Genomic DNA, 20,176 nt, shown 5'->3' with positions numbered 1-20,176 from the left:
CAAATGTTATATTATATAAGTCATTGTTACCTTCAATTTGAACTGTATTTTGTTTTAGCAATATGCTGTATATCAGTGCCATTCTGGATTAAATATATATAATATAAGAGAAAAATGTTTGTGTGTCAGTTCCATGTATGTATACGGCTTTCTTTCTTCAGATAAACACAAAGAATTTTAGATAAATAATCCATGTAATGCCAGTGAATGGTGACGCTTGGTTGACGCTCGAAAAATCACACACAACGATTCGACTCCAGTGGATGAATCACGGTCTTCTGAAGCGAAACGATAGTGTGTGTAAGAAAAACACTTACATTTTTACCTTTTTTAACTGTAAATCATTGCTTCCTCTCTATTGTCACACAAAGCGTTAGACGTAAGTGCGTTGTGAAGTTGCGCACGCGTAGTGGCTCTGTTGTTCCGCGCTACTTTTAAAACAAATCGCCCCTTATACCCTCATTTACTATTCCCTACATTAGTCCATTAATATAGTCCACTTGAAGGCATGAATGTATGAAATGAAAAAGTATTCTAGTATTATATATAAGTATTAAGTATTATAAATAGTAAAATAGTATTTTTCTTACACCTATCATTTCTCTTCAGAAGACACCAATTCATCCACTGAGGTCGTATGGATTTTTCAAGCGTCAACAGAGTGGCACCCATTCACTGGCATTATTACCCCTTTTCCACCAGAATGATTCGTGTTCTGGAGCCAAAGCCTGTTCTCGGCTATGCGGCAGTGCGGCACTTCTGTTTTGCAGTTCGGAGTACAGGGACAGGCCGTGAATCCGCCCCGGAACCGTGTTGGTGGAAAAGGGGTAACAGAGATGGATTATTTTCCTAAAAATCTTCGTTTGTGTTTATCTGAAGAAAGAAAGTCATGTACATCAGGAAGGCATGAGGGTATATAAATGATAAGAGAATTTTCATTTTTGGATGAACTATCCATTTGGTCCATAATACCTAATTTATGGCTGTTTTCAAATCCATACATATCGACTCGTACATTTTTCCAGCTCAGGCAAAACACTCAGGTGATGCTTTTATTTAATAAAGCTCTTTGGCATTGGGAGATGCTTTAAGTAAACGTATGTAAATGTAATGGAGTTGCGTACAGTCTGTCCTCTGAGGCTTGTTTTGGAGATGCTGACCACATAAACAGGCAGCAGGCAAAACCCATTTGCCTGCAGCAGATAGATACTAAGAGCTTGTTATTGTAATGTCACCCTAGAGATGAAAGTGGGAGATTGAGAATATTATTCAATTCATCAATGAGTGCAGTCTAAAGATGCAATCATAGCAGACGCATGAACGTGGGCCTCATTGTAAGTGGTCGGGCCAGGGGGTCCTGCAACATGAGGTGCTAGTTGTGCTGTTTAGGGCTGTCCTGAGAACAGTATATATACACAGTATAGTTATTTTTATAGCCAGTATAAACCGACACAAACTTCAATAGCATAAGCAGGCCCTAAACACAGACCTGAGATAATTAAGGCAATTTGGTCTCTGATCTGTATTCAGAGCCACTTTCTATCCAGGACTGCAACAGAAACACACACACTACAGTTCAAAAGTTTGGGGGCGGTAAGATTTTTTAATGTTTTTGAAAGAAGTACATTTTCTCACTAATTTGTTTTCTGCATGTAATTGATGAAAGAGTAATAATGTGAAATATCAAAGCTGAATTTTCAGCATCATTAATCCAGTCTTGAGTGTCACATGATCCTTCAGAAATCATTATAATATGCTGATTTGCAGCTCAAGAAACATTTCTCATTATTATCAATGTTAAAAAACAGTTAATATTTTTGTTTAATATTGTCACAATTATAGCAGTGGTAAGCCATTACATGATGCAGATAATCCAAATGTACAATAATAATAATAATAATAATAATAATAATTCATTACATTTATATAGCACTTTTTTCTCACCACTCAAAACACTTTACATAGAAGGGGGGAGTCTCCTCAATATACACAACAGAATCTTTAATATACACAGATAATACACACAGGAGATCACAGGAGAAAACAAACGCTAACCACGCTACCAAGTACCAACAAAGGCGAGAACCGACAAGCAAAACTGAAAACACAGGGCTATATATAAGGGCAAACTCAGCAACTAAAGGAGACACAGGTGGACCTAATGAAAAACAATGGAAACTAACAAGGGAGCTTGTTCAGGGAGCTAAAATGCGGGTACGTTTACACGACAATGATGTACTAAAAACGGAAAGGTTTTCCTTTGCGTTTTTTTCACCTATAGACGACAACATTGTCAAAACAATCCCCATTTACACAGATCTGCGAAAACAATAAAAAAAATGCTGTATTATTCATGCCAGATCAGTAGTTGGCGATGTAACTGCAAAGAAACACTAAGCTCTTATAGACTGAACACGTGATACTCATGCACATGGCGTCACCGTTTTCACAAAGAGCATTCCTGTATTTTCACGGAGCATTTCTGTATTTGCTTGCGTTGTGTGTATTTGCAGCGCGTTTCTGTATCTGGTTGCGTTGTGAGTATTTGTAGTGTGTTTCTGTATTTGGTTGTGTTGTGAGTATTTGTAGTGTGTTTCTGTATTTGGTTGTGTTGTGAGTATTTGTAGTGTGTTTCTGTATTTGGTTGTGTTGTGAGTATTTGTAGTGTGTTTCTGTATTTGGTTGTGTTGTGAGTATTTTGGTTGTGTTGTGAGTATTTGTAGTGTGTTTCTGTATTTGGTTGCGTTGCGAGTATTTGTAGTGTGTTTCTGTTTTTGGTTGCACTGTGAGTTTTTGCAGCACGTTTCTGTATTTGCTTGCGTTGTGAGTATTAGCGGAACATTTCTGTATTTGGTTGCACTGTGAGTTTTTGCAGCATGTTTCTGTATTTGGTTGCGTTGCGAGTATTTGCGGAGCATTTCTGTATTTGGCAGTGTTGTGAGTATTTGTAGTGTGTTTCTGTATTTGGTTGCATTGCAAGTATTTGCGGAACATTTCTGTTTTTGGTTGCGTTGTTAGTATTTGTAGTGTGTTTCTGTATTTGGTTGCATTGTGAGTATTTGCAGCACGTTTCTGTATTTGGTTGCGTTGCGAGTATTTGCAGAGCATTTCTGTATTTGGCAGTGTTGCGAGTATTTGCAGAGCATTTCTGTATTTGGTTGCGTTGCGAGTATTTGCAGAGCATTTCTGTATTTGGCAGTGTTGTGAGTATTTGCAGAGCATTTATGTATTTGGCAGTGTTGTGAGTATTAGCAGCGTGTTTCTGTATTTGGCAGTGTTGCGAGTATTAGCAGCGTGTTTCTGTATTTGGCAGTGTTGTGAGTATTAGCAGCGTGTTTCTGTATTTGCTTGCGTTGTGAGTATTTGCAGCGCGTTTCTGTGTTTGGTTGCGTTGCGAGTATTTGCAAAGAATTTCTGTATTTGGTTGAGTTTTGAATATTTGCAGCACATTTCTGTATTTGGTGGCAGCACATCTGCAGCACATGTGTTGTCAAACCGATGAAGATGTTTCCTTAATTTGTTGGTGTTTTACCATAAAATGATAATCCATAAAACGATCCCATGATGGAAACCCCTAAAAGGTTCTATATACTGTATGAAGTGCCTGACAGAACCATTTGAGGTTCTGTTAAGAACCTTTTCTTCAGGCACATATTAGTTTATACAATCAGTATGACAATACTATCAGTTTTCAGAAATTAATCATAAGAGCAGGTAGTTTAGTGTGAGAAATGAATGGTTACTGTCGTCCAACAAAATAAACCCCTTAGTTCACCCCCTGGCTCAACAACTGTGCAGCCATCTGGTAGAAGACAAGTGCCCGCGGTGTAGCCTCCTTAAGATGCTAAAAGTGGAACAGACTAAATAACAAGTCTCTGACGAGGCTTAAAGGGACTTGAGACAGCTCGAAGCTTTGGCCAGTGTTACTTAGAAAAAGCAACAGTAGCTTTTGACATCGAACAGACCTCTGCTGTGCATTCTCTGACATCTAGGGCTAGAAATCGACTTAGAATACCAAGCTGTGATGATTCAGTCTCTGTGTTACGAGACATCAGAGGAGGGAAAAAACACTGAGCGGTAAAGAAAATCTGAACATATCAAGCAATGCATGCTGGATATGAGACCATGGACATTGTCCTCTGAGCAGGAATCAGTTGTGTGACCTTTCAGTTATTCTTTTCGGTCTGCAATATAACGTTGAAGGTGTTAAATTGGGTCAAATAACTATTCAAAGAAATCTAAAAAATTCAAGGCCTCATGGACAAATGACTCAAAGACGGCAGGCAAGGGAAAAGTCACATTCTCACTTTTAAAAGCCTCCACAAAGTTAAAGAGATAGTTGATGCATTTGACATTGACGTTTGATAATTTTGCATTTGGCAGACGCTTTTATCCAAAGCGACTTGCATTGCATTTCAAGGTACACATTTACATTCTTATCAGTTCTTCAGATAGTTGATGCAAAAATGAATATTCACTAGAAATCTATTTGTGTCTAGTACTTGTACAGTAAGGCATAATAATTAGTATAAATATGCACCCATTCAATACCCATTCTTTTATTTATTTTCACCACAATGCTTTAGGAAGTCAATAGCAAATACATTTTCTTGGTCATGATTTATATGTCACAGAGTTATAGGTCAACTTCAGGCCACCTGTCTCAGCATGGCTTATAGCACTGAATTTTTGATGGAAGTCTTACTTGGAAACTCCATAAGCTTCATGCACCTTAGGCAGCAAACCTTCAGACAACCTCAGACAGGTTAATATTTTGAGAATTTCCATTTATATTCATAATCCATTTAAATTCATATAATGACCTTTGGCACGGACTCTCATGATCAGCTCATCAAGAAAATCTTTCATCTTTTCTCAAGGAAATAAACTATACAGGGAACCCTGTCAGCCGGTACATTATTATTAAAGTGTAATTACAACTGATTTGTATACAACTGCACATAAGGTCGTTTTTATAATAACATTATTATAGCTTTTAAATGGTACTAAAGTAAAAATATAATGATTGTGTAATATATTGACTATATATATATATATATATATATACAGTATATATATGTTAAATACAGCCAACTTTACAGTTTATGGATATTAAATGGCTTTTCTGAGGTAACGTGACATTGTTTACAAGCTGTGTCCGCGGTTGAAACACTGATTGAGCGATTACATCAGACATATTTCAAAACGGCTTCTTCTGACATGATACATGATACAACTCTGATGTTCAATCATGTTTATTTAGTAAAATGGAAAAGATGATCAGTTCACGTGCTGCTAGAACTGAAGTGCTACAGTGAACTGTCACTCCAAAATGGTATATATTGTTTCAATTTTGTGATTTTGAAAGCTGAGACTTTGTTTCATATCAAAAATAGCAACCTGCTCTGTCTTGTCTGTCAGCGCATTGTCCGTGTCCTCTTTGCTCAGTGATTTTTCACTGCGTGAGAATATAGACATGAATATAGACAGCGTCAATTGCTTGACTCTCATGCTACATGTAATATGTGCTGAAAATGTTTGCATACGTCAGGCTAATCACAGAATGACACATTGATAACCGCATCACAAATGCGTCTTTGAAGGCCACTTCTGACTGATGTGGGCGTGTAATGGTTCAGAATAGAAATATACCCTAATGTTCGCATTGGCAAATGTATATATTTGCTCTTTAAAGATCCTCATTGACTCTCTGGTGAGTCACTTGAAGTCATTTTCATCCTTCTGTGTCTCATCATTGTTGTTTTTTCCCACCTCCCCTGTTTCCCCTTCACTCACTCCCACTCAGTCTCTCTCTTTTTCTCTCCTTCCCCTGACTCCATCCTATATCGCCTTTAAACGGCATTACAGTCATGGTTTCACTTACCGTTCACTCTCTGAAATTCATTGAATCGCAAACAGCACAATAAACTCAGGTTTAGCTGAGCTACGCCATCCATCCAAGGCAGCTCCGCTCAAGCTTATGAATGAGAAATGAGCTTCTGAAATATTTTAGATGGTTCAGGTATGCAGAGAGTGAGGCCTGCTCTTTCCAACAGCATTGCATTCGATATTAACTACATTTCCTCTCTCAGCCACTCAGAAGAGCCAAGATACTAAGATCTGTTGACTGTGCATTACAGCGATTAAAATTTGAACCCCTATTCAGTCTAATAGCCTCCCACAGGAAAGAAAAATCTCTTTTCATCCAAAAGTTGGGGGTCGGTAAGATTCTTTAATGTTTTTGAAAGGAGTCACCAAGGCTTCATTTATTTGATACAGTAAAAGTGTGATCAAAGCAGAATCTTTGCATCATTACTCCAGACTTCAGTGTCACATGATCCTTCAGAAATCATCCTAATATGCTGATTTGATGCTCAGGAAGCATTTCTGATTATTACCAATGTTGAAAACAGTTGTGCTGCTTAATATGTTTGTGGAAACCGTGGTACATTTTTTCCAGGATTATTTGGTCAAAAGAACAGGATTTATTTGGGATAAAAAAATGTATGACATTTTAATGTTTTTACTGTCAATTTTGATCAATGTAATGCATCATTGCTGAATAAAAGTATTACTTTCTTTCTTTTTTTAAAACAATCTTACAGATCCCAAACTTTAGTGTCTCAATTTGAACTCCAACATTTATCAGATATAGCAATTAATCTGAGATATGCCATTCACATTAATTTTACGTGTCAATAACTCTTATTTTACATCAACAATTGACTAATTTATGTTTTTTTCTATTAATTTAGGACAAACATTTGAGACACAATTGCTACTTAAAGGTATATAACTGTAAAATTTCCTGAGCTATGATAGTTACTTTCTTATTTTATTTAGTCATTTTTATAGTAGCTTAATATATAGTAATCTATATTATTATTAAAATGCATTTTTATATTGATGGGGTCTCTGCCTGTTTCCACCATCCTGTAAAAAGTTTATACCCATGAGAGGGAATCAGTGAAGCTCATTTCTGAGTGCTGCAGTAATCAAACCGTATGACTGAGACGTCTGTTTTGTACGAAATCAAACAGTTCTGCTTTCCTCGCTTTCACTGTCACTGTCACACACACAACCTCAAAAATATTCAACTTTTTGCTTCAGATATATACACAACTAAAAAGACAGACAGACTGTCATACGCCTTATCGGCTCTGTGTTGTATCCCTGGGGAGGTCGCTGAGCTTGTTGTTGTGTTCGGTTTTCACGCATGAGGAGAGCTGGAAGCCGCTGAACTGCGCTTGACAAGGTCAGGTCTTGTCTCCTCTTGTACACTATGCTGTGCATATACCTTAGTCTGCATTGAGGAAAGACAATCTCAAGCTGGAATGACACCTAAGGATTTTTAAAGGCAGAAGCCACTGCAATTACAGCAGCAATGTTGTTGTTACTTGTTAGCATCTTTGCGAAGGCAAGAACCACTATTACTGTTGTCATATTTAGGGTTAGGGATTTGAAAACACCTTTAACCTAAGTATTGAACTTCAGCACATAACTGTCTCACACCTTTGAGCTACTGACACCTCATTATGTGGTTTATTGTGGAGAGTGTGATATTTCTTTTCACATACTTACATTGAAGTAAGTGTGAGACTTGGAGGCACCCAAGTCACATATCAAGGTACCAAAATATCATAAAGATGTGGGCTTTTTAGTTGCCAGCAAGACACAACTCAAAACACCTAGCAACAACCTGGCAACCAATGACTTAATGACTATTGTATTGCATGATAAAAACAACAAATTTTGTCAAATTTATCCAGGATTTTGCAATGGCAGCATTTAACTCTTTCCCCGCCAGCATTAAAAAAAAAAAAAAAAAGTTGCCAGTCAGCGCCAGCATTTTTGATAATTTTTAGACAATATCATGGCCCCCAGAATATTCTGTTGTATGAGTATCTGAGCCTGCAACAAATCAAACGAAAAAACATAGCCTCTGCTTTTAAACAACAACAACAAAATTGTATTCTAGCTTCATGCCTTCTTTTTAGCGCAATTTTCCTACGGACAAAATTGCGATTGTTAACTCATGATTTCTGTTCTGTCTGTGCGCACCAATCTTGCACTTCTATCTCCTCCTCAACCAGACCACCTAGAGACTTCGGGTTTTCGGCATTATGTTAAGGAAGGTCTAATCTCGGGAACGCACAAAAAAAATTTAAAAAAAATAAAAATAAAATAAAACATAAAAAGATTTACTATCTCTTAGTGTTGTGATCCCATGACGTCAGAAAATTGCGCTAAAACACTCACTGAGTTTTTATTACTTGTTTTATCAACACTTGAATGTGAGTAAAGGCCATTCACCCAGAACACGTTTTTGCTTTGAAAAACGCAAGACGCAGACAGTGGACTGGGGGGAAAAAACGCAAAGTCTCGAGGCGCGTTTTTAAAAAGTTCAATTTATTTGAACGTGAGCGTTGTGTTTTTAGAATGCCGCGGACAAGTGCAAACATGTCCAAAAGTGCAAAAAATCACTTTTTTGTCAAGGACTACATCCAGATCGGATTCAGAACAATGATCAAAACATAGATGGAGTAGATCGAGTCCATCAACACCTCCAAAGCTGGGTAGACATTTCATTCAGTAGCAGTTTTGATTTATATTGATTTATATTTACAACAATTATATAAGAATCACGATTACTGCTGGTTTTCACCACAAAAACGCTACAAAAATCGCTGCAATTCTTGAGAAAAGATGCAACAAATTCAGTTATTTTAGGCCACAAAAATGAGAAGGAGAAAAAAAGGTCTTGCAAAATCCTGGTGGAAAGAAAACAAACATAAAATGTATAATAACCATTAGATTTATTTCTGTGGTGATCTAAAGATGCTGCCTATATGAAGAATTTAGTGCATTTCATGTCAAGATAGAATATATCACAACTTTCTTGGTGGATACTGAATAAGCAACAAAAAAGAAAACATCAAAATACATACAAGCAGTTATGACCAAGATCTGTCAGCTAGGCTAATGTCTGAGCTTGTGCTTTCCTTCTACGTTTCATCTACTCTTAAAAGTTCTTACTCTTAAAAGACAACTGCTCATATCAGCGACGACAGCGGCACAAATGAAAGTAGCTTTTTTAGTGAAACACTGACACTGCCTTTCAAGCCACTGAAACAAACACAGGAGAATTCCACCATCTTCTTAAGAACACAATCACAGTCAGTCTAAAACAATAACGTTTTATGAAAATCCTCCCAAAGAAGTGAAAGATGCAAGAAAAGAGATATCAAGGACTTTCTGGGCCAGACCTTTTCATCATACAGTCACTGTGTTTGGCAATAAACACACCCAGGTGAAGCCTGCACAAGAGAAGCTGATGATGAGTCATAGCCCACCTCAGAAAGCGGCCTTTGTGCGAACCTCATGTAATGTTATGTGTTCTGTACAAGGAACTTTAAAATATGATTACATAGCTCAGTAAGAGCGAGAGACTGAGATTATAAAAGTGAGTATAGCTATTAGTCACCATGAAATCATTTTTTATGGAATGATTGATCCATGCAGACCATCTTTTTTTTTTTATTTCACGTGCCCTAGACTTTAATCAAAATAGCTTCCTTTCTCTTCTCTTCTGTGATGACGTGTTTCTAGGCGTGAGGGCGGGACAACCTGTCACTCGCATGATATCGACCAATTGCAAACCACAACCATTCAATCAATTCCCAATGGACAAAATCAAGTCCGAGAAGACGTTTCATTCAGATATACGTCCCAATAGGGAAGAAAAGATCATCACAACATCCGTTTCATATTGACTTTAAAACGATGTCCTTAAGAAGATGGTGGAATGAAATATTCAGTACATACTGGTTTGTGTGCTGGAGATCATCTAAGAAATTAAAGGCAGGGTAGGTAGGATTTTTCTAAAAAAAAAAAAAACATTCCAAATTTGTTTAAACTGTCTTTATATACCAATACATAAATAAAATGTAAGTACTCTGAAAAAGAGAGTATAAAAATCGAGTGTCTCACGACTGTTGTAAACACAGCTAATTATTTCCATTCACTCCACCCCCTCCCTTCTGGGCTCCTTCCAAAGCCACGCCCCCAAAACACATGAACGCGCGACGCCAAACGCTCATGCTCAGCTGGAAGACGCATTTATTTACCTGAGACGAGTGGAGAGGAAGGAGCGCAGTGCATGCAGTGACATCATGTCAGAATCACATGTAATAAAATACCTAACTTTATCACTATGAATATAAACAAATAAGATTTCTTTCAGTACTCACTATCAAGCTAGCATATCGATACTGGTAAAGTTTAAAATATACTTTGTTTGATTCGGTAACAAGCTATATTTATCGGTAACGAGCTATATTTATAAGGCAAAGTTAAAAACAGGTTGCATTGATACACGTTTTCCCATTACCATCAGTTACACTGTGATGAAGGTGAATTTCGTGTAAGATTCATAACATATACGGTGTTTTGCGAGTTTCCATGATGAAAACATTGTTGACTCTAATGAGGACTACACTCCGGAGACAAGTACCGCTTCGTCGGTTCGAGGACAGGTCCGGGGTCGAGGGCGAAGCAGAGGAGGTCGTTCAAGAGTGCGGGCAACCAGGGTCCGAGGAAGTAGTTTTTGCCTTGTTTGCCTTCGCTGACTGAATATGCAGGTGCTTTGAATTTTGAATGCTTTTTCTCTGCCATAATTTTACTCTTTGTAGGTTCCGTGCCTCTCTTGCACTCCTCAAATCAAACGGGTGCGCGCGCATATGGGCAGATCTAGCAACAAGGGTGGTAGCCATGGTTGCGAGAGTGAGTGACAGTCGCCCAAACCAATCAATTGTTTCGTCCCGAATGGAAATAATGAGCTGTGTTTATTGCAGATTAAAAGGTCTACAGTCACTCGATTTGTATACTCTCTTTTTAAGAGCACTTACATTTTAATTATGTATTGGTATATAAAGACAGTTTAAACAAATTTGAAAAAAAGTTTTTTATAAAAATCCTACCTACCCTACCTTTAAGACTCATACATAGATAATATATGTAATATATAAAGTATTGAATAAAGTATTTCTCTGACGCTCTGTCTTGCACACCCCAAAATGTTCATTTTATCTCAATTAGGCTTTCACCAAAATGGTTCATTTTCATCCCATTTTCAAGGGCAAGAAGTTCACGCAAGCTGAGAAGACACTTTTAATGTGTAAATAGGTGTGAAGTGATGTGGTGCATCGTATCTAAATTTAAGACTCTTTTAATGAACTTGATGATAATCTTATGGGACAAATCAGATCTCAGTCATGATTATATGTGTCTCCCTGCGCTGTCTTGAAGCATTCTTTGACATATCGAGCAGAGTTTAAAAGGTTAACACACCTCTGAGAGCTGTGGGCAAGAGAACTACATGCTGAGCTAGTTGAGTAGACAAATTAGTCCTTTGATGCAAAAGTGGTCAGACCTTAAAAGTAAAATCAGGGTGTTACAATCAAACCATAAGTGATATCCATAATTCTAAGACAAGTCATGGTATATCATTATGCGCGTCAACATAAATTCATAAATAAATATATAATGTAATTAATATGATATAATATAATAATCAGCAAGGATTAAACTGATTAAAAGTGTCAGAAAAGACATTTTTAATGTTAAAGATTATTTCTATTTCAAGTAAATGTTCTTTTTAAAATATCTATCAAGCTGTTTTCAATACTGATGATAATAAGAAATGTTTCTTTAGCAGAAAATCATCTTAGTAGAAAGATTTCTGAAGAATCATGTGACTGGAGTAATGATGCAGAAAATTCAGCTTTGACTACAGGATTATATTTCTAAAGAAGTAAATTATTGAATTAGTAATATATTCATAATATATATATACATATATATACAGTATACTTTAATTTAAGTAGGTGCTTTCGCACTAGGTAGTTATAGGAACTCAGTTCAACTCAGTTCTTTTCCCCTAGGGCCATTTTCATGGTTGCATTCGCACCACCAGTAGAAACCCTGAAGTGACGTAAGCCGGTTGACAGCGACGTCATTTAAGATACTGAACCTAAAGGCATATGTTCAAAACCTGATTGGTCGGCTTTTATTACGTATATTTTGAGACAGAACTTACAGAATATCAAAAACAATGCTATGTGCTGGGCTAAATGTGCTCGCTGTATGTGCGTAGCCTATATATGATGGTATTTTGACCAGCTGAGAACTAGTGAAGAGCTTATAAAACGTGTAAAGGAGTCAAAACAGAGGCAGGAATCCCTCCGTTACACAAAGAAAGATCTGCTGGGAGGAGACGCGGTTCCGATGCCTGTACAGAACTATGATGGGACATATCGTGATTTTGATGAGAAGTGGAAAAACAGGTGAAAAACAGAGAGAAAAAACAGGTATCCTTGAGTATTCTGTCCTTTTTAGGGTCCCATCTTGTGATATCACGTCCCGTTTTTAGTTCGTTTACATGTCTTTGGTCCGTGTTCATATATCATTCGAACCGCACCAGAGTTTTTTGGGAAGTGGACAGAGACCCATCTTTTAAGGGGTCTTGGTCTGCTTGTTTGGTGGGCACCAGGATTCGAATGGCAGCATTCACACTTGTTCAAATGAACCGCATTAACAAAGCAACCGCACCAGAATTTGTTTTAATCCAACCAAACCTGCCAAGTGTGAACACACCCTTATTCCCCCTATAAATGAAATCATTTAAGGTTCCTGCGGAGCGAACACGCCTAGGTGTGAACCTGCAGAGCCTTTTTGTGAAATGGAAAGTTTCATTGGATGTTAAAGATTCTTCATGGAACCCATCAATGGCAGTAAAGAACCTTTATTTTTAAGAGTGTGGAATGATGAAATGCAATGACAGATTTTCTTATGAAGAAGGAAAGTGCTAAAACAGCATCATCACAAACCGAAGTGTTAACAGGCATCTGTGAGCGGCGTGAACATCCACATTGTTAAATCGTGATGCAGCAGTCTTCATGATGTGCACTCGAGAGAATGGTCACATATCGTTCAGACATTTAATAAATGAATGTTTAGCTCAGGAACAGAATGATGCATCACCCACAGTACCAACCACCGGAGCTACTCGATGAGTACCAGAAAAGCACTAGTAAAGCATGCCAGACTCACTCGATTACTCCCTCTCTCTCTCTCTATTTCAATCTCGCTCTCTTACAGCTCGCATATCTTTCTTAGCACCATCAGTCTTCCCTGTGCTCCTGTAATACAGACATTTTAATGCAAACATAATTCATTAAATGCATTATTTTTAAGATAAACATTAAAGTGTCACTCAAAGCAACCCTTTGTCTATATAACTGCTGAGCATCTGAGCAATATTAATCTAGAAGTGCATCTCCTCTGTATTTAAAGGCCTAAAAATACCTGCACTCAACAGTGAACAGTCTCTTGTAAAAATGCGCTGCTCCCACACTGGCAGAGTGGAAGTACCTGCATATGTAATGTTACATCAGATTTTTTCATCGCTAAAAAGAGTACGGATAACTTGACACTTGGTCTTATTGATTGGTAGCACAGCCATGATGAAACAGTGGTCCATACAGAATAATCCAATAAACCTAAAGGTGACACTGTGGGGGATTCAAAGAAGTTATCTTCCTCACAATAGATTTTAAGTTCAGATTGAAAAAGATCAACTGCCATTTTCTCTTAATCTTTCCCAAGACAGAACAGGATTGATTGGTCATTGTACATTATTTCCAGTCCAAAAAGACACTTGGGATCATGAATGCCTGACGTTTTATATATATATATATATATATATATATATATATATATATATATATATATATATATATATATATATATATATATACACATACTACATTAATACTTTTGTAATTTGTATTCTCAGTGGTGATTATCACAACAGTTTTACAGTAAAAATGTATATAAATTTGTGATTAGCTCTATAATCTGTACACAAATTCGTAATGGCCTCAGTCCCCTTTAAAATTCATTGGAATCGGAATCTCAGAGAGACTTCAAACGCATTAAAACGTGTTATTGTGGATGTGGCATTAGATTAACATCATACACAGAAATGATTAAAGTCAAGTCAAGTCACCTTCATTTATATAGCGCTTTTATATAGATTGTTTCAAAGCAGCTTTACAGTGATAATAGGAAATTAAAGTAACAGATTGTTTTGGTTGGTTAAACTTAAAAAGCAAGTAGCCTAATCTGGTTGCCTTAACATTTTTAGTTCATAACAATTTGAGTTAAAGGTAGGGTAGGTAGGCCTGTCGCGATAACCACAATATTGTAGTACCGCACTACTGACAAACCAACCACAGAGAACTGCAAGTAACTGCGATATTCACGCGTTTTCTTTTTTCATAAGGCTATAGGCTACCCTTGTTGTTTTGAAATTCGTGCATGTGTATTGAATGTTAAATAAGTTAATAATGATAACAAGACTGTTTATCATGGTGATTTGTACAGAGGCTTTGTGGATTTGCACTTAAGCCTAAACAGACAGTGAATGAGAGATCGACTGAGCGCGTGCGATTACCTGCGTCTTGTCATTGAGGTCAAGTCATATATATTCGTGAAAAGGTTGCAGTGTCCAAGGAAAGCGAAATATTTGTCGTATCACCCTTTTAAAGTTTAAGGGTATTTAACATGAATGGCGTCAGCATCCCTCCGCATTCCACAGCGCGAGGAAGCCACGGGGGAAAAAATCAGCGAGTCACGCATTGAATCAATGCCATTGGTCTCTATTAAGTGGAGCATCAGCTTCAGCGTTACCCATGCGATGTATTGCTGGTCAGCTGAGCCTTGAAAAGTGGAGCTCAAAGTGAAAAATAATTAACACCTTGTTTCATTACATCTATCTTTTAATGAATCAGCGTTTTTGAACGTGTTCGTTGAATGAACGGTTTAATGACTCACTCAAAGACAGTCTGTTGCCGTAACAATGTAACTGCGCGCTGAGTGACGGCCTTTCAATGCGCAGAGACGCTGTTTAGTTTCGGTTACATTGGTTACTGAAAACCTTTTTGTGCATGCTGACCACATCGTAGCACTTATTTATATAGCAACAAATAAATATAAATAAATCGAAATAAATGGCGATAATAATGCATATCACGCTATTGAGCCACTCAAAATTACCGCAAGGGAAATTCCTTCACCGCGACAGCCCTAAGGTTAGGCAATGTTTTTCATAAACACTTTTTATTATAATGCAACGAGCTTATGCTTTGAGACATAAGGGAGTTTAACGTCGTCTCTCGTGACGCTTTGCAGACTCTGCTGCACTCGTTCATGTGTTTTGAAGGAAGTGTGGCTTTGGAGACGCTCTGAAGAAAGGGAGGGATCTTTTAAAGCTAGCATGCTATTGCTAGCCTCTCTGAAATTACCTACCATACCTTTAATACAAAACACGCGATTAGTTTATTCAACAGAAACTCATATATTATGTTATCTGAACAACATGACAACAAATCATGGAAATATTTTTTTCAGTGCAGTGACAGACAGCACTCGGTCAGCGCACTCATTCACTGCTTATCAGAGTGAATGACAGAAACAGAGAAACATCATGCAATTATTTCGTTCTACTAAATAATGACCCGGCAGTTGATTGTGACACATTTATTAACCTTAGGGGCTGTTTACAATGTTTTCAATTAAAACATGCATTTTGGCTGTTCATTTACTACGTTTAGGCGGCCTGAAAACGCAAACTTTTGAAAACGGGTTTCAAAGTGGAATTTTTTGAAAACGATACTCGTATTGTCTCAAACTACAAAAAGCGAAGTTGTGAAAGCGGTGACATCATGCACATGCGTATTACGTGTTCAGTCTACAGGCGTGTAGTGTTTCTTTACAAAGTGACATCGCTAACTGCTGGCCTGGCATAAATAATACAGCGTTTCTACTAGTTTTCGCACATCCTTGTGAACGGGGGTCGTTTTGACAACGTTGTCGTCTGTATGCGAAAAACGCAATGGAAAAACCTTTCCGTTTTACTTTTTAGTACATCGTTGTCATGTAAACGTACCCTTAGAGTCAAGAAATTGTGGTTTTTGATGTCAATTTGAATTATAGAAGTAGCAAATTGATAGAATCATGTGCTGTTATTATTGTTTTATTAGAAAAAAAATAGGGCAGATTAAACATTGCTAATCTAGACAATTACATATGATCTGGTTAGTTAAAATTATTAGAAATAAAATCAATATTCAGGGGTTTAGGTAGAACTTACTGAATGTATTGTTCCTGCCTACCCTAATATACAAAAAAATATGAAATATTTTTTAATCACACCCTCATTGGGGGCTGAGCACTCCCAATATTGAAATCCTAGAATCGTCCCTGCTATAGAGATAAATATAATAAATAATATATTAAATATTCAGCAGAATTAAAGCAAAACAACAATTACTGCTTACTGTTGCATACATACATTTTTCAATACTATATTATTATGTTGTACATCACAGTAATGAGAATTGGGAGCAGAAATGTGGTTAAGTGTCATAAAAAATAATGTCAATGCACAAAAACTTCAGGCTTAATTTTACTTAGCTTCTATTTCTAGTTTCCTATTATAGTACAGTCTTGTATTTCTTTCCTCTGAATTTAGGGTGTAATATGGCCCAGACATTCACCCATTCTGACAATGAATAGACACAAGCTGTTTCAGACCACACTAAAATACTCCAAATCACAGACCCTATGAGATGTGCTTTTTGTACAGCATCCAGAAACATCACGGCTGGGACTACATCAGTTTCTTCTGGAGACACCATTGACCTGCTCTGTTGAATGCATGAATGCGCAGTCTCAGTGCGGAACCAAGGTATCAGACACTGTTGGCAATGTTGCCAAAGCAGCAAAAAAATGCATCTCATTTCATCAGGTCTTCCATAGCAAACCTGTATTAAATGCAAACAGAGATTGCACACGGAAGGATGTGCACGAGACAAAAGACAACGCGGATCCTCCCACAATGAAAAAAAAAGGATCTAAATCTTTTTGTCTGCTCATTTTGAATTGTAGCATAAGCCACAGTTGGGTCCATAATCTCTATACTGTCTGCTATGCTGTTTTGTCTCTCTTTCTCTCAACGTCTCGTTATAGCAACTATAACACGGGTCCATGGGGAAATATTACTATGGTACCCAGATGCATTTCAACGGGATACAGACAAGAGCATCACATGCGGCGTAATTTGATTGATCTCAATCGTGCAGCAAACAACATTCAAATGAAAGTGGGGGCTATTAGCGCAGATTATGGAGCCACTTTCACCTCCATCGCGCGTGGAAATGAAAAGCGCTTATTCTAATGGCATCTCCAGACAATAAATGCATCATCTTACCTGCGCTGTGCGAGAGATCAATGCCAGACTCGCTGAGGATGTTCGGGTCACTTTGAGATCTGCCTCTGTGCAGAAGACATTTGTCTATTCCGTCCGATGAAGCCATGAGGAGCTAGAAATAAAATATTGAAATCCCTTTCTGGGGCAGTCAAACCCGAAGGTGAGGCGAATGTGTCTCGGTCTAAGAGCATCCAGCAGCAGGCATGCTGAATTGGAACCCTTTACAGTCACTGTGTGTGTGTGCATGAGGGAGGGAGACCGAGTGTGTCTGTCATAAGGGCTGGGGTATTTGTGTGTGTGCACGCGCGCGCGCGCAGATGCCACCTTTATCCACTCCACAATGACCCACTGACAAGCGAGCATCCGTTCTGAATCACAGGATGCTAGCGCATGACGTTTTTTACAGTGCTTTCATAAATGAATTCATTCATTTGGGCTTTTTATTAACAGTAGACCTTAGCCTAGTGTTTCGGTCGGAACGAATCGGTGTTTTTGAACGGAACGACTCTTTTAATGTCCCCTTGAAATCAAAATTGATAGGCTAATTCTTGTTTTTGTTTTTAAAGGAACATTGCATTATTTATTATAAATGATTTATCCGTGCACATCATCATCATCATTATTATTATTATTATTATAATGCATGTGTCTTTAACTTACCCCCTATCATGCAGTGACATCTCTTCTCTGATGAAGAGGGCAGGACAACAACCTGTCACTCACAGCAAACCACGATCAAATCAATTCCCAAAGGACAAAATCAAAATCCCAACCTACATTTTTTCTTGTTCGAAAAGTATCACTCGTATACATGCACTAAAAGACTATTGCAAAGTCTATTTCATGACGACTTTAAAACACACAATAGTATAAGAAAATGGTAGTGATTCATGTGAAGGGATATCAAAGGGATAGTTCACCCAAAAATTCTGTCATTAATTACTCACCCTCATGTCGTCTAAACCCGTACCAAATTAAGATCTTTTTGATGAAATCTGAAAGATTTCCTCCATAGACAGCTTATACGCTGAACAGATTGAATTTAGGCTTTTATTCACATATAAATATTCATCAACTCGCACATCAGTTGTGGTAAGCAGAAGCTCAAGCATGTTTGAGCTTAAAAACCAATGAGGTTCATTCTCGTGTTACGCAGCACGTTTGAGCTTCTGCAAGAACCAATGAGTTTCATTCACGTGTTACGCAGCACGTTTGAGCTTCTGCAAGAACCAATGAGGTTCATTCTCGTGTTACGCAGCACGTTTGAGCTTCAGCAAGAACCAATGAGGTTCATTCTCGTGTTACGCAGCACGTTTGAGCTTCCTCTAGAACCAATGATGTTCATTCCCGTGTTACGTATCACGTTTGAGCTTCTGCAAGAACCAATGAGTTTCATTCCTGTGTTACGCAGCACGTTTGAGCTTCTGCAAGAACCAATGAGGTTCATTCTCGTGTTACGCAGCACGTTTGAGCTTCTGCAAGAACCAATGAGTTTCATTCCTGTGTTACGCATCACGTTTGAGCTTCAGCAAGAACCAATGAGATTCATTCTCATGCATCATGCAGGTTCGGGTGAGCTTCTGCTTATGTTCGCTGATCAATGTTTATAGAACAAATGCCTAAATTCAAAATGTCCATCATATAAAGCGATATTGTCTCTTAAGGAAATTTGGACTAAACCGCTCAATGAATTAGTTTTACGATCTCTTTATAAACTTTTTGAAGCGTAAAAGTGTCTGTCGTAGCGTAGCTGTAGCTGAAAGCTCTCAGATTTCATCAAGAAGATAAACGAAAGTCTTACGGGTTTGGAACGATGTTAGAGTGAGTAATTAATGACATAATTTTCATTTTTGGGTGAACTAACCCTTTAATAATGCTGCATTCACGCCATGTCGTCACTCGATATGACAACACATGACGTTTTATTCGGAGCTGTTTACGTCCTCAGACTGGGAATTATGAGTTTCTATGTGACACCATCAACACCTAAATGAATATGCAGCGGTCATGTGGTACAAGTACGAGCTCTACGAGGACGTAAACGCTTTTTACAAGTTGAAATCTCGAAATTACGATAATTTCAACGTGGCGTGAACGCACTTTAACCCCTTCGCTGAGTGTTTTGAGGCTAAGAAACATTTGGATTGGATTGGATTTTGTTCGTAAACTTATTGAATGAAACTGGACTGAATCTTATTCATGAACAAATTAAATGATCTTAGACATTTGCTCATTTAAGGGAAGCGTACAGTAATACCCTCTTAATGCCATCAGTAATACCCTCTTGTGAGTCATTTAAATATAATTCTCCACGCTTACTCTTAAATTAGCACGTCTAAGGTTTTACTTGTCTTGTAAAAGGCGGTCTTGTAAAAGTGGCTAAATGGGACTACAGAGTCTGTCATGGGACATCAGCCGAACAAGGTTAACTCATCTCCTCACTAGCCTGCTTCCACAGCCTCGTTGTGTTTCTAATCTCGCTCTTGCAAACTATTATAACTCAAACTTTCAGAGAAAACGTTTTTAAACATAGACTTAAACATTAGATTAGTGATGGTGACGACGTTGAAGCCATGCGACCGTGGTGTAATTCGTTTATAGCCTACGTTTAGCTTTTGACTTCTGAAGATTGTATTCACACTTCAAAATTCATAAAAGTTAATTTGTGTTCATTTGTTCATTCATTGTTCATTTGTGAAGATTATCACAATGAAAAAAAAAAAAAACTGTGTGAAAGTATAAGCTTTTATTAGACAGACCTTATTTTCTGCAGTAGTCCAAAGCCAATGGAAAAAAACCTATTGGGTTTTTGTTGAGGGAACCAGGGTGATGCTAACTTCCGGG

The 20,176-nt window shown here is 37.7% G+C and overlaps 1 protein-coding gene across 1 annotated transcript in view; it reads right to left on the bottom strand.

Moving 5' to 3' along the window:
* phactr3a (phosphatase and actin regulator 3a) overlaps positions 1-17,631 on the bottom strand; it is a 41,648-nt gene extending 24,017 nt beyond the window's left edge. Inside the window, exon 1 of the mRNA XM_079849534.1 lies at positions 17,333-17,631. Coding sequence (XP_079705660.1) covers positions 17,333-17,438 — 106 coding nt within the window. The 5' untranslated portion in view covers positions 17,439-17,631. The remainder of the gene's footprint in view (positions 1-17,332) is intronic.
* Positions 17,632-20,176: the final 2,545 nt, after the last annotated feature.

This window comes from Squalius cephalus (genome assembly GCF_949319135.1).
Source record: "Squalius cephalus genome assembly, chromosome: 18".
NCBI classification, from domain to species: Eukaryota; Metazoa; Chordata; class Actinopteri; order Cypriniformes; family Leuciscidae; genus Squalius; species Squalius cephalus.
Note: the sequence above shows the minus strand (reverse complement) of the source record. Positions and strands in the feature narration are given on the sequence as shown.